Source organism: Ixodes scapularis, unplaced genomic scaffold, assembly GCF_016920785.2.
Source record: "Ixodes scapularis isolate PalLabHiFi unplaced genomic scaffold, ASM1692078v2 PGA_scaffold7__128_contigs__length_106722199, whole genome shotgun sequence".
NCBI classification, from domain to species: domain Eukaryota; kingdom Metazoa; phylum Arthropoda; class Arachnida; order Ixodida; family Ixodidae; genus Ixodes; species Ixodes scapularis.
In genome coordinates, this window is record NW_024609882.1 from 44,256,197 (window position 1) to 44,274,623 (window position 18,427).

General features: G+C 47.8%; 1 protein-coding gene across 1 annotated transcript in view; it reads left to right on the plus strand.

The window, feature by feature from the left end:
- Window positions 1-18,427, plus strand: part of LOC120842838 (oxytocin receptor-like) — a 94,516-nt gene that overhangs the window by 62,156 nt on the left and 13,933 nt on the right. Inside the window, exon 2 of the mRNA XM_040214024.3 lies at window positions 17,717-17,950. Within this exon, the coding sequence (XP_040069958.2) occupies window positions 17,717-17,950 (234 nt within the window). The remainder of the gene's footprint in view (window positions 1-17,716; window positions 17,951-18,427) is intronic.

The window sequence follows — 18,427 nt, forward strand, 5'->3', positions numbered from 1 at the left end:
TCGCGCCTCCCCGGTACTTAGTCTGTATGCAGAAGCTAATGAGCCATCCCTTGAAAGTTAGAAGGTTTGCTCTGGGGTTTATGTATTCTATTCGAGTTCGCTCTGTAGCTCAGCACCCTACTCGTAATAACCTCGAAAACAACAGGTTCCAAAGAACATTTGACAATGAACCAGCCGTTGTTCCTCCTTTCGCAATTAGGATTATGAATTATGCTGGCTCTGTAGAACTAGATCCCAGGCCTCCCAGTAGTTCAATGCTTAACCACTCTAGCCCCGTGGAATTATCATATCATTAATTGTAATCTTACACTGACTAAACGTTCCAAAAAAGATACACCAAATGAAGTCATGAGGCAGGAATTCTTTCAGCTACAAAATCAATATAAACAGTACATAGGGCTGTATACAGATGGGACTAAAACAGACTCGGTGGTTGGCTGCACTATGATAGAGCCATCTGTGAAACAGATCAAGAGAATCCACAATGCAGACGCCATACTGACTGCCGAGCTCTATGGCCTGCTGTTAGCTGTTGATTATACAACGAAAAAAGGCTTCGCCACTCAATTGTTTACACAGATTCCTCGAGCTCATTAAGAGCACCTACATCAGTGAAGCGCATTAGAAATTCACTTGTTTTAGATTTACAAGATAAAGTCATCGCTGCCTCGTACAAGCAGATTAAGATGAGTTTCTGCTGGGTCCCAGCCACGTCGGCATCTCAGGTAATGAAAAGGTCGATAGTGCTGCAAATTCTGCAAATTCTGCAAATGAGAGACAAATAGACCTACATAAAATACCATACAAAGACTACCACATCCCTTTGAGGTGTTGCATTCGAACTAAGTGGCAACAAGAAAGGAATAATGAAACACATAACAAACTGCATACTGTAAAACCTTTTCTAAGTGACTGGGAGAGCGCCCGGCATCGGGAACGCTTTTATGAGGTGGTATTGTGCCGGCTACGGATTGGGAATCTCTTGCGCGGAGAGGATGCTAAAGAGTGTGAACGCTGCAGCATTCCTCTATCAATATCACACATCCCACTTGAGTGCCCCAAGTATGACCAAGATCGTTTTAAAAATTTTTCGCAAATGTATCAAGAAGATACTCCACTGTACTTAGTTATTTTACTTGGCAGACAACCGTTGATTACGCATGCTTGTATGTTTAGTTTTTTTAATGAAATTGGCCTTATACACCGATTATGATTTTAATTAATAATCCGAACTCACCGTCACCCGGTATACATTCATACAATCTCATATACATAGTTTTATTACATCGTCAGCTACTAGAGCTCTTTCTTCTTCTAAACCCTTACTTTTACAATAGTTTAACTTCTGGCGCATTTTGGCCTTAGTAGCCCTTGCGCCATGAAACCCCAATCAATCAATCAATCGTTCCTCTGGTTGTGGGTGACTGTGGGTTGGACGAAAAAAAAATATTGTGTTGCTTGTATGTTCACACAATCTTAGTGCTAGTACACCCCAACGTGTGACCTGTCTTTTTGTTGTAGATGAGAAATTTAGCCAGTGCAGTACAACCGCCAACCTGGGGTTTTAGCGTGCATCACGCAGTAGTGATAACACGAACGCGTGGCGGTACGAAACTCACTCAGATCGAAACGGGTTGGAGGTGGGGATCGAACTCGGGAGGCTCTGCAGCGGAAGCTCTTGCTCCACTCTCCGTGCTGAGGCGCGTTAGCACACTCGGTCACCAATGCCACCTGTGGGATGGACGGAAGAGGGATCAGCTTATGTAGGCCGGTTGTGATTACTGCGTCCGGGTTTGTCCACGAAGCGACGAGGCCCTGACACAGAGACGCTTGGAAAAGTGCCCGGTGACCAATTGATGTTATCTTTTGTTGTCTTGATGTACCAAGATTCTAGGTGCAGACATTTACGCCAGTATCGTTTTGTGCGCAGGATCTCGTTTTGTCAAAAGACACTACGACAGTTTCGGTGCGTGCCCAGCGAGGGCACTGGCTTGAACGTCGTTCTTCTTCACGTCGTATTTGTGGCGCCGAAAGTGTTTCAAGAAGTTCTTTGTTTCCCCCATGCAGGGCAGTCCGCGCACGGGATGCGATAGATAATTCCTCAGGACTTCTTTCCCGGACTGTCCTTGGTAAGAGGAAGTCGTTGACGGGTGGTGGACACTGGCTTGTGAGTGACCGCGATCCCATGTTTTCGAAGGACGCGTTCGATGGCTTAGCTGGCGTTCCTCACGTATGGCAGGCACAGATGGCTCGAAGGAGCCAGGACCGTGGGGAGACGGGAACGGCGCAGCTTCTTGTAGACTCGGATAATGAATAATAGTTTGGTGTAGCCGTTGTTTTGAAGGTCGGCCGTGATTTTGCTGACCTCTTCTCGGAGAGACTCATCCGTCTAGCACGCAGACATGGCACGTCTAAACAGAGTAGTGACCACGGACATCTTATGGGTCGTAGGATGCTAAGAGTCAAAGCTTAAGTACCTTCCGATATCCGTAGGCTTCTTGTACACCGAGAAGCTAAGATTGTCTGAGTCTTGTCCAAAAATAGAAGCGCACCGACTATCTCGCGTTTCACCGTGAACTGAATAGCAGGTTCGACCAGGTTCAAGTGTTGGCAAACACGGTCGATTTCAGTCGTCTTACCGACGCGAAAGCAATCGTCCTCATAACAAAGAAAGATCTTCGGTTTCGGCACGAACAAAGCAAGGGCTTGGTACTCAATATGTTTCATGGTTAGGTTGGTCATGATGACAGAAATCGCTGCTCCCATAGCGGTGCCGCCTGTCTGCTTGAAGAGGAGCCCATCGAACGAGAAGTAGGTGTTTGTGATGCACAGCTTCAATAGACGGCAGATGACGTCAACGGACAAGCAAGATCGGTCTGTTAGACTCGTGTTCTCGTGTTCAGCTGATGCAGGAACGTCGACACTGCGCGAAGCGGGGATGTATCGAAGTCAACAATGGGGTGGAGGGGTACACCGGACTTAATTGCGGAACTTGAGAAGGACGTAGACGGCTTGGATTGACCCAATTCGGCATATCAGTCTGAGTGAGAGACCACGAGAGTCCGGGTGTTTGTTGAATATGATGGAGAGGGTCCTGTTGACTGCCTCCTGGATCTTTGCAGTCGGGTCCTTTCGCGCGGGCGTATGCGCAGAGGTGGAAAGGAGAGCCATCACTTTCTCTTTGTACTAACATTTGTCGAAAATAGCCGTGGCGTTGCCTTTGTCTGCCGGAAGAACCACAATGTTGTCGTTCTCTTTCAAAGTTCTTAGATCGGGGTGACGTGTAACGCGAAATTAAGGTCGCCGCATCTCTCAAATGATTTCACTTCATAGAGCAATTCATTAGCCTTAAAGAAGAGTTCGAAGAATTTTAGGTGGGATTCCAACCCACGACCCTTCAGTAGCGAGCCAGGCACGCTAGTGACGAGGTCATGTCCCCCGCACTTCTTGCTCACTGGCAGAAAGAGCATGAGAAGCGAATGAGAAGGCGGTGCGAACGGGGTTCATTTACGCTATCGCGTTCCACTCCTAAAGCCAAAGCTTAAGAGTTCTCCAAGTTTTCTTCGTGAGCGAAGCCGCTATTTATTCTGGTGAGCGTACAGGCATACGCTGGTTTCTTTGGTTTCTTTGTTGGGTGTTTCTTATCGCACGTGTAGTCTCGCTACAAATGGTTTTCATCGGGCTAGTTGATGCCGGAAAAATTTCCACAAACATCGCAGAACAATCATGTCACAGCGAAAGTAGCTTTGTTGTTTGCAACATCATAAAAAAATTGATCTTGCATTTTTTTTTTGTCTTCAAACTTTTTTTTTTTTTCAAGCGGTAGAATTTTAAAACATTAAAATACAAGCAGTCTGACCGATATTATTTTTTAACATCACGAATGTGGTGTCCGAGATGATTTCCAGTTTATGAGCCAGAAGTTTCAATCGAGACACACGAAAGAAACTGATTCTGGAAGCTTCCCGCACACCAACGCTCAACGCTTAAAACTCAGAAAAGCGGGGGACACACTATAAAAAGAACGAGCCATAAGCTCTTTATAAATGCAATCGCGTGAATGCAATCGCATGAATGCAAAATGAATGCAATCACATTCATTTTCAAAATGAATAGTCAGCCATTACAGTACGGGAGAAGCCTTGCAGGCAATCTTCTCAATCCCGGTAGTAAACGCGGAAGGATCGTTGCACAAAGCTCTCTGCCTTGTCGTTGGGGCTAAAAGCGATTAGAGTGACCCAAATGAAAAAGATGTCCGGACAGACCCGTTAGAAGCACGTACGTACCGCAAGCCCCGCGGCCTGTTTGTTTAGGGTAACAGCCTCTTTCATCGTACTGGTTAAGTCTTCCGGAACTATATTGGGCAAGACGTGAACCCGGACTCTTTTCAGGCGCGGACGCTGGGCTGCGACAGAGTCCCCGCGTAAACATTTCTGTCATCGATCCTGGAAGCACTTTATCAGACACGTGCGTACAAGCTGAATGAGAGGCCTTGAAGCAACTGGTCCAGTTAGAAGTCTCGCTATTCCGTGAGCCCTGCTTTTTCCCGATTGATCCCATTATCATTAGCAGCGCGTAGAGTGAGTCTGTAGGATGGGCGGTGGCTCAGTAACCTGCGCTTGCGTGGTGGATTGCCCTTATTTCATTAGGATCGATTGTTTCATCTTTGCGATAATGCGCCCGTGTTTGAATGTTCGTGATTAAGTTGTTGTTTTTTTGTTTTGTTTTTTCTTCTTTTTTGTGTCAAGGTTTTTGTCCTTTATGTCAAAGTCATTGGCAGCAAACGAAACACAGGATGTGCCCTATTACGTTAACGCTTCTGGCATCGTGATTTCTTTTCCGGCGTTCCTATCGTCTGATACAGCAGTCTCAGTGCCGACTGCGCCCACACCAGGAATGCGTAGATCGCAGCGCATGTGAGCGCAACTGGTTCAGTTACCCTGGCAACATAGCCAAAACAATGTCACAGGAACTTCTTTTTACTTTACTGAACCGACACACATTATTCTTTCCCTAGGAATTCAACCGCGTAGAAGTAGAGCAGCGGGCTGCGGATGTCTCGGTACCCAGCCCAATGCTGTAACTCTGCGTACGCCGGCAAAGGCGCACGCCCTGCGACTCCCACAACTGCCACACCATGTCGATACTCTTCACAGTGCACGGTGATCTTGTGGAGCGAATTAATGAACCGTGTGTTCATTTCTGTTCCACTAAACGACTATTTAATGTCTTAACAAATTGATGCAATCACTTCTTAAACAATGCATCCATCCTACAAAAAACTTTAGAGAAAACGACACTGCCATTTTTGTTTTCATTCTGGATGCATGCTAGTGCAAAAATATAGGAAGATCGTTCCTCTATTTGTTCCTCTACTTGGTGCCGACGTCCCTTACCTGTGTTTTCCGATTTATAGAAAGCCGGTGAGAGACGTAAATAGACGAGAACACCGGCAAGAAACGTAAGGCAATAAACTTCTGTGAGGCTGGCATTCGAAGCGTGACCCACAATGGCACAAAAGTTTAGGAAGAACGTGCCTACTAGAAAATGCCAGGCACGTTTTCCTTGGACGTGCCTTGCGCTCATCTCTAGAGGGTGCAAAAGGAAGCCAGGTACGGCGCTAGCCTCCCGAAGATACCTCCGCTTCGACATATGCTCTCTCGCGGGGACTTGGAATGCGAGTCGATGCTTTGACGGTAACAAGGGCGGGCACGCAACCTTATGGCTGCGTGGACATGTACGTCGGATTTCAGTGTCCAGCCGACGCAAGACCCCAAGCACGGTTGTTGGCACTCTTTTCAGTATGCATTAGTAAAATCGAGGTCATGCGAGCATCTTGCTTCAGAACGTGACTCGAAGGCACAAACAAACAGCACACTCTTAGAAAAAAGGGTCAGTATAGTCCTCCCTAAAGGGAGGAACGCTCTTGTCGCATATGTTCCTTCAGAAAGGGAGAAACTTTTGTCCGCGAAAGAAGGGTAGCAAAGTTCCTCCGTCGCCTGCATCTCATTATGGCGGCCACGAATCGAGCAAATCGAGCTCAATAAGGCTTAACGAGAACACTAAGTCCATTGTACGCGGCGAGAGGAGCAGCAAATAACAACTGACACGAGCTTGAAATGTATCTATTTCCGAAGCCGGCTTCTCCCTGCAGGTAAAGAAACTTACGTTTCGAAAGCATGCAATCACTCAGTCTTCTCATCGTCAGCACTGCGATGTTAAATGGTTACTTCGCGCACTTTATGTCCTACCTTTGCTATTCATCGAGCCACGATTCCTTCGTCAACCGCACATCACGGAGGAGTGGTAAACTATTCGCCCGCAAAACCAAAAGCCGCTCTCAAAAACAGCAAATCCGAAGCAGCCTCTTGGCTCATTTCAGCTCAGTAACAAAAAATTGTGGCGTAGCCGCGTAGTGTAAAGGGAGATTAAATCGGTTGTCACCTGGTGGCAGGGTCAAGCAAAGTAATTGCCCCGTACAATAGACAGTGTTCTGTGTGAATGTATGAGGAATGGAGGCTAAGTAGAATGAGTATGATATATAAGGGAAAGGGAGATAAGTCTGATATTAGGAATTACCGCCCGTCCCATAACCGTGACACCAGTTATTTACAGGTTGGTAATGCAGATTATAAAAAACAGACTGGAGGAATGGGCACATTGCGAGAGCATACTGGGCGACTTACTGAACGGGTTTCGGAAACAAAGAAGGTTGGAGGACAATATTTCTCTAACACAGTGTATAGAAATAGTGCAAAAACAAAACAGACAGCTCTGGCTGGCATTTCTGGATATCAAGGGTGCCTATGACAATGTGAACCAAGGGAACCTGTGGGACATAGTGAAGAGCTTAAACCTAGATGAAGGACTAAGAGCAATATTAGGGAACATTTACAAAGATAATAAGGTGATTATAACATGGGAAGGAAAGGCGACGGGAAAAATAGAGATAAGACGAGGCCTTAGGCAGGGGTGCCTGTTTTCGCCTTTGCTGTTTATGTTGTACCTGAGAGGATTGTAGGATAGACTAGAGAAGAGTGGGCTTGGATTCGACCTTTCTTGCAGTCAGCTAGGCCAAACAATTCAGCAATCCTTACCGGGATTGATGTATGCGAATGATATCGTGCTAATGGCTAACAACAGGACAGAGTTGCAAAAATTAATGAGCAGCTGTGCTAGGGCAGGAAAGGAATTTGGTTTAGAATTCAGTAGTGAAAAATCAGCAGTCATGATTTTTAACAATTATGAAGTTGAGAGGCTGAAGATACAGAATATTACAGTTGATAGAGCTAGTAAATACAAGTATCTAGGAGTATGGATATGTGATGGTGCAGAATATCTTAGTGAGTATGAAAAGTATATAATAGGTAAGGGCAACAGAAATGCAGCTGTAATAAAAAATAGAGCACTTTGGGATTACAACAGGTATGAGGTGGCGAGACATTTGGAAAGGGGTCATGATGCCTGGCTTGACTTTTGCAAACGCAGTGCTATGCACGAAATTCGATGTGCATGCAAGACTACAAATAAAACAGCGCGGAGTAGGTAGGCTGGCTTTCGGGGCACATTACAAAACGCTTAACCAGGGAGTACAAGGAGACATGCGATGGGCGTATTGTGAGGGCAGCTAGGGAAGCTGTGAGCAAGATAGAATTTGAGGATCGGTTGAGGCGAATGGATGGGGAGCAATGGGCACGAAAGGTTTTCAGCTATTTATACATGAGGAGTATAGACACAAGGTGGAGACAGCGCACTAGAAAATTAAGAGGAAAGTTTTTAGGCTATAGTGGAGTTACGGAAGAGCAGGTCTCAATTAAGAATAAAGTTAAGGCCACAGAAAGAGCTCAGTGGCTAGAGGGAATGCAGAAAAAGACGGCTCTGGAAAGCTATAGATTAAACAAAACAGTTATTGCCAAAGAAAGCATTTATGGCAATTCTAGAGGAAGCTCATTGTTGTTTGAGGCAAGGACAGGTGTTTTGCGAACCAGAACATACAGAGCGAAGTACCAGGAAATGGATACAGTGTGCGCTGCTTGTGGAGAGGAGGACGAGGCGGCTGAGCACTTGATACTCCACTGTAAAGGGCATCACCCTATGCCTACCGAAGACAACATAGATTTAATAAAGTCATTGGGTTTTAGAGACAGCAAAGGGAAAGTGGATTTCAAGACAGTAGAGATTACCAAGCAAATATTAAGTGAATGTTGACAGAAAGCGAGAGAAAACTAGATATTTTCTTATTAACTGATGGCAAGGGGGTTTAATAGCCTCACTTTCTTTTCAATACGAAGTGAATATAGTTTTCACATTTAAATATTCTAAGCTTAAATGCTAAAACAAAATGGCTAGGTGGCATGAGCTACCGCCCGATCCAAAGGGCTCAGCCGGATTCATCCATCCATCCATCCATCGCAAGTAGCTAGGCTAGGTGGCGCTAGGTACCGCCCATTTTATGCTCTACAAAAAATATTCTTATTTTCTCACGCTACCATTGCGCTTCGGGAACCTCTATAAAACACACATGTAGACACATTACCTATACTACAAGCATCAGCTGAACATACATTGAGCGCATACAAATACATGGCACATACAAACATCAATACAACTAGGGTGACCACCTTCCTGCTAGCGAAATGCGGGACACGCAAGGGGGAGGGGCAGAGGAAATTTAATAACTGACGCACCACGAACCCGGGCTCTGTTAACGCATTTAATATCCTGTGCTGTTTATACACCTACTAATTGTATTCTGGCAATTGAGCTTAATTAATTTTCACTCCCAGTGATATATCTTTTATGCCAAATGTGTTATTAATGTGTCGAAGTTGAAAATATAAAAATTGACTATAGCAGAACTCAATGCATCAAATGAAAATAAGAAACAGTAAATCTTTTTCGGGTTATTGTTTCCTGTCAACGCTTACTTTTATCAGCATGGTCCTACACAATTTTTTAACAATATATTCTTTTTCGACCGTTGCGAGTTGTAAGCGTTTTGCCTTGTGTGGCTGCCTTCACTAAAACAAAAATCCACAGCACCTCTTTCGCACTGACGCAGCGATTTCAAAATAATTACAATATTTTATATTTTAACTTTTGGAGAGCAACTTTTCTTATAGCATCTTTTCTATAGCATACAGAGCGATCAACTCGCATCGGAATCGCCCTGAAACCTAGACAGTGCACAGCGCTCCTCGGTCGTGCAGCACGAAGTCGGTGCGACATCGAAGACAAACTGCGCCACCATGCGTCACCTCGTATTTCGTTCGTTTTTTCTTGCGTAGGTCAACACGCGGTGCCCGTCTGCTGTCAATCTCTCCTGTTTTTTAACTCGCGGATTTCGCGGTCCCACACGAATAAACATCGTGGACGTGGGTCACAAAGCGGGTGACCATTCTGCAAGTATATGCTGCCCATCATAGTTTGTTCGAAAATGAGAACCACCACATAATGGCCGTACCTCGGTGTCATCAAAACACCTCCCAACGCTTTCCACGAAGTTCATACCTTTCGGCACGCATTGCCACCGCAGCAATTGCCGGTAACCGCGGCGATGATAAGAAGCTCGTCGTCTCGCTCTCAGAAAAGTTGAAGAATTCATCAAGAGCAGATGCGAGGCGAGTCGCCACCTCGATAGGCTGCGCGTCTGCTATTCCCGCCATCTCCTCGATTCCGGCTCCTGGCCGCAATCTGATGGGACTGCACCCTGGCGCGCCGTTGGTTTTCTCGGTGTGCGTTGGGGCAACGAAAATCTGCACCGGGAGGGTGCTCTCCGTTGATCGAGGACGTCCGGTGCGCACCGGTGCACTTGATCGAAGACGAAGGGGCGCACCTCAGTGCACCGGTGCGCACCAGTGTGGGTGATGAAAAATGCTATTACAGTATTTTGCCACCAAGGGGACAGGCACAACGGAGAATGCACGTTGGTTCTCCTGCAAGAACGATGGTTGCTTCCCACAATGCTTGGATAGAAATGGCGTACCATTGCGATTCACGTGATTACCAGCGACCTCCGCGCTTCCCCGTGCCCCATTGTACGGCAGCGCCATGAGTTGCAGAGTGAATTTTACTACAGTAGGAAATGCGGGACATTTTGAAGATTTGAGAATTTCTTGCGGGACGCGGGACACGAGCCCTCAATGCGGGACAGTCCCGCGAGTCGCGGGACGGGTGGTCACCCTAAGTTCAACGGCACACTAACCCGATCACTACACCCGCTCTCTGCATTTCCGTCATTTATACTGGTCGTTTTAAAGTACGGAATTTCTCGGTGACTGCCTAAGCAATAACATATATTTCCAGCATTTTGACTTTTTTTTTAGCAATGTCCTACCTCCGAGAGTATTTTTAATGTCTCAGGGGATGAATCTCTTAATAATTAAAAACGCTCGATCATGCCGTAATTATTTGAAAGCCAATAAATCGAGCAGCTCCAATGCGGTTCCAAGCCATGAGTTTGTTTCCCCGCACGGCACTTCGTTGCCAGTATTTCTATTGTTGTGTTTGTTTTTTTCTACTTGTGCTGTTCGCGCACGGCTGCAAATGCCGTCTTGATTTAATCTCTGTAGAGCGGATATTCACTCAGCTGGAAGTGATGCTTCACGGGCAGAGAAATCGCTTTTCGATCAACCCAAATGCAGTCAAAGCCGCGACTTGCGGCAGGTGTTAAGTGTACGGAGTTACGCCGTGGCGAGCTCGAAAACTTCTAGCGCTCATCCCAGCGCGCCCCTTGGAGGGCAGTTTCTCCAGGAACCGTGGTATATTTAAACAGCAAAATGAAGGATAGCTTTTTTTTCGATTTTACCTACGACGCCTTTTTAATGCTGAAATTCCACACTGTAAATACACGTACTTTCCGCTATAATTTCGTACTGTTCAGTCCTTTCCCCAGAGCGCGATCGCTCTCGGGGACCGACAGTCACATTGGCCACTGTACGATAGGAGCTTACTGTTTTGACCAGCGTTCCAACATGACTATCCGCACGTCGATTGATTGCACCTAATCCCTGAAGTGGTCTTAAACTGTTTAATGTAATGTAAAGCGGAATGTCAACCTGCGACACCCCACCCCCTCCGATCACGGCCCGACCAGCGGCATGAATGACCGACAACTTACGTCCTCTCATCTTGTTACGCCACTGATACGCGAACACAGGGTCGCATCGGCGATAATTCCAGTCTTCTCTACACAACGCACAACACTGCCATCACGATGCTGCTGCTAGGTACACGCAGAAATACAGATCCACGTTGATTGCCGGTTGTCACTCGGCATCGGGTAGCAGAACCGAACTCATCACGGAAGGCAGCCGGCAGCAAAACCTGCCTGTCTTGGACGCAGTTCCTGCAATTTCCATAACGTCGAAAACGTCGACACAGTTCCGCGTGGTTCCACTTCTGTAGTTCCGCGTGTGTCCCCCAAACTAGAGCACTATATAGCTCCTACGGAGCAGAGTAGCGCAATCCTTTGAACCGCGTGTTTTGCCGACAACAATGGCCGACAGAGCGGCTCGGCGCGAGTCACGTGGTACTCAGGGTTCCAGAAGGCGGCCCGCCCTATGGGAGAATACATGGAGATCGACACAACACGGCTGATTAAAAAATGAACGGCGAGTTCACACTTTTCAAAACTAGTCTGTCGTGAAGTTAGTAAAGCACTAAACACTTTATCAAAGTTTTAATAATATCGGATGCGTGTGCAAGTTTTGAGAAGGCAATTTCCAAGGCAATGGCGTTTGAAGCAGACGATTTTTGCTCGCAGCGGAGATGGGCTTTTCGGGTTGGCCGGAGCGGGTCACGTGAATGGTGTGACGTCGCCGTGTCGTCTGCTGCATGACGCCGCTCAGGCAATTTTCAAAAAAAAGTTGCGTCCTTGCGTGGCACAAAACTTAGCGCAAATTATTCTAAAATGTTTCATTATTATGTCAAAAACGATTGCTATTCTGTACATCCCCACAATACTGAAGAAACAACGATTTTCTCACGTTGTCCATGCATTTCTGACCGCAGTTGGAACCTCCGGGCGTTCGCCGCCAGTCGCCGAGAGACGGCGTTCTAGATTGCGCTACTCCGCTCCGAAAGAGCTATATAGTGCTCTACCCCAAACCGGAGACAGCCATCTTACCCAGTGTATGTAGCGCTGCTGGCACTGCTCCGGAACTTCGTTCTATAGCGGCTTCGTTCGCTCGTTTGATAAAATTAGTGGTAAAAACGTCAATGTCACCGAAATGTTCTGCACGTTTGGACTAGAAGACGGAATTACTGGCGGCCTTCGCGGCCACTGAAGCTCAATCAATTCAACGACATTTATTAAACAACGTGCGCGACGTGCTCGAAAAACGAAACCGAAAAAAAATGTGTCGGGAGGACGAAAGCTTTCTCCCGTCTGCCTGGAGAAGAAGAAAAACGTCTCGTTCCTCCCTTCTTCTCGTGTCCGCTTGGGGGCGCGTCAGAAGAAGGGAGGAAGACGCGCCGTTGCTCCCTTTTGCCTCCATTTTTTTTTAGAGTGCAGGAGCGGCTGCAAAGGTTGAGCAAACCCACCACTCGTAGCCTGAATGTCTCCAATGTTCTGAACGCTCAATGAACCAACTGTCCTATTTTTTTTTTTAATGATGTTATTTTGAGGTAAAGCTTTAATGAGGTTCAACACGGCAGAGAGTTGGGCGAGTTGGTTAAGCATCTTAATAGGTGGGAACAGCGCAGGAAAAACCGACGAAGGACGAGTAGAAGAAGTGCACAGACACAGCGATGACTAACAACTGAATGTTTATTTTCAAGCGAACCAGAAAGTAAACACTGGGTGTGGACAGGAAAAAACACAGAAGCCAAAAAAGGAGGAGGAAACCCGATAAAACAAGACACTACCACGCCATATCACTTTCACACACGTCTGCCACAGTTCCTGATAAAAAACACTTCGTCAGCCCCCAAGTTAACCGACGGAGCACTGACGCATTCTTCCTCCCCCCTTGATAAAATATAAAAGGCCTCATCAATCTCCCGGGCAGTCTTGTTTTTGTTGCGCGCCAAGATCGTCAACTCATTGAACAGGGGGACGCAGCCGCTCCTACTACAATGTACCGCAAGGTGGCCAGAGGGTGAGGAACGGAGAGCAAGGGAATGCTCCCTCGCCCTCACGTTCACACACCTCCCTGTCTGTCCAATGTAAACCCGACCACATGTGAAGGGGATCTGGTATACAACCCCTACTGCGCATGAGACAAACGGATCGCGGTGGTTAACATCACAGTGGTTTTTCCTGGTCAACCCTCGGTTAACGGCGGAGCATAGTCGAGATAACTTCCGGGGCGCCGAAAACACCACAGGCACCTTATACTTGTTGGCCACGCGCTTGACTTGATGTGAGAGGGCGTGAATGTAGGGCACCACCACTGGTCTGGTTGTCGGTTTTTGCCTCGCCTTAGGACTGGTTCTACCTCCGAACACCTTAATAAGGGACTCAGCCACTCCCACAATCATCGCCACCGGGTATCCCGCAGAGGTCAGCCTAGACACCTGTGAAAGCAGGCTGTCCTCACACCTATGGTGGCATGACTTGAGCAAAGGGGCGCGCATACCCGACGTAGTGATCGCACGCTTCACAAGCTTTGAGTGCGGGGAGCCGTATGGCAAAAGCCTCTTCTTAGAGCGTGGCTCATAGGCCCAACAGGTGTGTGACGGCTGAAGAGTGAGCCTCAGGTCCAAAAACTGCAACCCCTCTCCCGTAGGTGTCTCGTACTTAAACGATAACCCGGGGGAGCATTCCTTAAAGGAAGCCAAGACTTCCACGCACACACTATCCCGGTTGGGGCCCAGGCTATCTTTAAACACAACAAGGTAGTCGTCAACATACCGAAAAACTCTCAAAACCCGACAATCCAACGACTCCGCTATGGCTCTATCACACCTCGCCAGATATAAATCACTAAGGATAGGCGCCACACTCGACCCGATACAAATCCCACTCTTTTGCAGGAAAATTTCGCCTTCAAACGTGACATAGGTGGAACTCAAGTAAAAAGTCAACAACTCCAAAAAAGATTCCACCGCCAAACCCGTCGAGTTCATAAAAGCCACCGACTCACTGGACTGAATGCCCTCTTCCACCCCTTTCATCTATTCACCATGGGGTATTGAGTAGAACATATCCTCGACATCCAGAGACACTAAATCACACCCTCCCGGATTGTCTTCTCGGAGGTAATCCACAAGGGCCTCAGAATTGCAAATACGAAAAGGGTCATCCAACGTGAGCACACACAGGTGGCGCTGAAGAAAAGAAGATACATGAAGCTGCCAGGAGTCTCTCTGGGTAACGATAGCTCTAAAAGGCCTGAGCTCCTTATGGGTCTTCACGGAGAAGAACACCCCGAGATTGAGGCCCTTGGCCCCCGACACAGACTTCCCGAGGCCCTCCAACCCAAGCTGACCGCAAAGCCTCACTGCCCTGGCCTTTACCCTCTTGAGCACCACTCCCGACACACTTCTGAAATTCTTAAGCACCGCCTGTCTCGCTCTTTCCTGAAACATACCTTCAGGCACCACAACAAACCCCCCCTCTTTATCCGACAACAACAGCGTCAACTTAGACTCATTAAAATAATTTACCACCGTTCCCATCTTGAGCCTGGGCAAAGGCCTTCGGCCTACCTCTTAATAGGTGGGCAAAGGGGTAGGCCTTCGGCCTACCCCTTTGTTCCCACCTATTAAGATGCTCAACCAACTCGCCCAACTCTCTGCCGTGTTGAACCTCATTTCTTGTACATCGGGCCCTTTTTTGTGTGCTCCTATCGTAACCCATCAAGACGTTTTCTACATTAACGCCATCGCATCAGCAGTCTGCAAAGCCCGTCACTACGGGTACGCAGCCAGAAAAGGTACGTCCCCCCCGGAAGTCGTCGCCCTTTTCGGTATGGTGAATCCGTCCGCCGGACATGCGAAACGGGTGTGCAAGATCCTTCGTTCGGAGTCGCGGAGACAAGTCAGACTACTACAGGAAGGTTTAAAAGTCTGGTGCTATCGGACTTCTGTGGATGCGGGCGCAGCAGAAAGGAAGTTCCGAGCGTGCAAGCGAGAGGTTGTGCAGGTGACAGATTTTCTGTGGGAGCGGCTGCGCGCCTCGTTCCCTAAGAAGTGTCAAGGTCAGCCGGGAGTCAAGGGCAACGTGGTCTTCATGGGAGGTGCGTCGGCTCCGGCAGAAGTGACGGACATTTTGGAAAAGGGTCCCAAATTCGCCACGGAACCGTCGGTCGGGCCTTCGGAAATGCTGGCCCTGGTTCGGCAGGTATCTGCGAAGTCGTCAGAGGAAAACAGGGACCGTTGCGTTCATGAATGCGTGGAAGGGTTGACCAAAGGGGTAGGCCGAAGGCCTTTGCCCAGGCTCAAGATGGGAACGTTGGTAAATTTTTTTAATGAGTCTAAGTTGAAGCTGTTGTTGTCGGATAAAGAGGGGGGGTTTGTTGTGGTGCCTGAAGGTATGTTTCAGGAAAGAGCGAGACAGGCGGTGCTTAAGAATTTCAGAAGTGTGTCGGGAGTGGTGCTGAAGAGGGTAAAGGCCAGGGCAGTGAGGCTTTGCGGTCAGCTTGGGTTGGAGGGCTTCGGGAAGTCTGTGTCGGGGGCCAAGGGCCTCAATCTCGAGGTGTTCTTCTCCGTGAAGACCCATAAGGAGCTCAGGCCTTTTAGAGCTATCGTTACCCAGAGAGACTCCTGGCAGCTTCATGTATCTTCTTTTCTTCAGCGCCACCTGTGTGTGCTCACGGTGGATGACCCTTTTCGTATTTGCAATTCTGAGGCCCTTGTGGATTACCTCCGAGAAGACAATCCGGGAGGGTGTGATTTAGTGTCTCTGGATGTCGAGGATATGTTCTACTCAATACCCCATGGTGAATTGATGAAAGCGGTGGAAGAGGGCATTCAGTCCAGTGGGTCGGTGGCTTTTATGAACTCGACGGGTTTGGCGGTGGAATCTTTTTTGGAGTTGTTGACTTTTTACTTGAGTTCCACCTATGTCACGTTTGAAGGCGAAATTTTCCTGCAAAAGAGTGGGATTTGTATCGGGTCGAGTGTGGCGCCTATCCTTAGTGATTTATATCTGGCGAGGTGTGATAGAGCCATAGCGGAGTCGTTGGATTGTCGGGTTTTGAGAGTTTTTCGGTATGTTGACGACTACCTTGTTGTGTTTAAAGATAGCCTGGGCCCCAACCGGGATAGTGTGGGTGTGGAAGTCTTGGCTTCCTTTAAGGAATGCTCCCCCGGGTTATCGTTTAAGTACGAGACACCTACGGGAGAGGGGTTGCAGTTTTTGGACCTGAGGCTCACTCTTCAGCCGTCACACACCTGTTGGGCCTATGAGCCACGCTCTAAGAAGAGGCTTTTGCCATACGGCTCCGCGCACTCAAAGCTTGTGAAGCGTGCGATCACTACGTCGGGTATGCGCGCCCCTTTGCTCAAGTCATGCCACCATAGGTGTGAGGACAGCCTGCTTTCACAGGTGTCTAGGCTGACCTCTGCGGGATACCCGGTGGCGATGATTGTGGGAGTGGCTGAGTCCCGTATTAAGGTGTTCGGAGGTAGAACCAGTCCTAAGGCGAGGCAAAAACCGACAACCAGACCAGTGGTGGTGCCCTACATTCACGCCCTCTCACATCAAGTCAAGCGCGTGGCCAACAAGTATAAGGTGCCTGTGGTGTTTTCGGCGCCCCGGAAGTTATCTCGACTATGCTCCGCCGTTAACCGAGGGTTGACCAGGAAAAACCACTGTGATGTTAACCACCGCGATCCGTTTGTCTCATGCGCAGTAGGGGTTGTATACCAGATCCCCTTCACATGTGGTCGGGTTTACATTGGACAGACAGGGAGGTGTGTGAACGTGAGGGCGAGGGAGCATTCCCTTGCTCTCCGTTCCTCACCCTCTGGCCACCTTGCGGTACATTGTAGTAGGTGCGTCTGCGTCCCCCTGTTCAATGAGTTGACGATCTTGGCGCGCAACAAAAACAAGACTGCCCGGGAGATTGATGAGGCCTTTTATATTTTATCAAGGGGGGAGGAAGAATGCGTCAGTGCTCCGTCGGTTAAATTGGGGGCTGACGAAGTGTTTTTTATCAGGAACTGTGGCAGACGTGTGTGAAAGTGATATGGCGTGGTAGTGTCTTGTTTTATCGGGTTTCCTCCTCCTTTTTTTGGCTTCTGTGTTTTTTCCTTTCCACACCCAGTGTTTACTTTCTGGTTCGCTTGAAAATAAACATTCAGTTGTTAGTCAGCGCTGTGTCTGTGCACTTCTTCTACTCGTCCTTCGTCGGTTTTTCCTGCGCTGTTCCCACCTATTAAAAAAGCTTTAATGTTCCAGCTAGCACGGAGGTGGTACAGATCACGTTGACACAAATCCAGGTTGATTGCCGGTTGGCAATCAACGTGGATCTGTAGTTTCTGTAGTAACTTGTAGTTTCTCTGAGTAAGTTTTTCCAAGTAAACGGAAGGCCAATGAAGTCAATAAGCAGCGTAAAAGCATTTTCTAACTGGGAGGCAAAGGTTCCACGTCAGCATTGACTCTCAGCGTTCGAGAGTTGTTCTTACTTGTGTGGAAATGGTCCAGCTTGAAATAATTTTCCATTCAAAGACACCAAGTAAAAATGAAATCGCAAAAGAAAAAAGACAGAGACAGAAGAAATGATGTCTAATCTACCTTCAAGTCTTACCCATATACCTGGACGCGCAGGTCTTCGGCAGCTGGGTACTGGGCGGTGTGGCCTGCAAGGTCATCGTGTACCTGCAGATCGTGACCCTGGCCTCGACCACGTTCATCCTGACCTCGATGAGCTACGACCGGTACATGGCCATCTGCAAGCCCCTCGAGTCCAGGTCGGGCCTCAGGCGCGCTCGCAGCATGGTCGCCGCCTCCTGGGCCATGGCATTCGTCTTTGCCACTCCACAGCTCTTCATCTTCCTTCAGGTGGGTTGAGACTGCATCTGAACGACAGTCAGTTGTACTCAATCCTCATCGACCAGAAAAGGATAGAAATGCAAACAAGCGATCGCGTATTGGGAGAAACAGTATCATGCTCCGAATTCATAATATGCAACTAGGCGCCCTTGCTCAGTAAGAAACCTCATTTGCGTTTTATTCACTATTGAGCAACCTGAGAATCGATGACTACTATCAAGATAGCCTTACCGAGTAGTCCTTTGTTTTAGGCCGTCATTTGTTGTACATGTTTCAATTATGCTTCCACGTGCTGAGGTGTGGAGAAGAAGTAGAAATACAGGCATATATTGTTGTTTATGCTCAACGTTGCAGCAATGCCGAGGCACACCGCAGGCCGTACACGTGTTTCACCTGTGTACATTTACGAAGATACCAAAAAGTCCAATGGACGATAATTGTATTTTCTTCTGGTAGTGGTGAATATGTTGCACAGTGACATGCGCA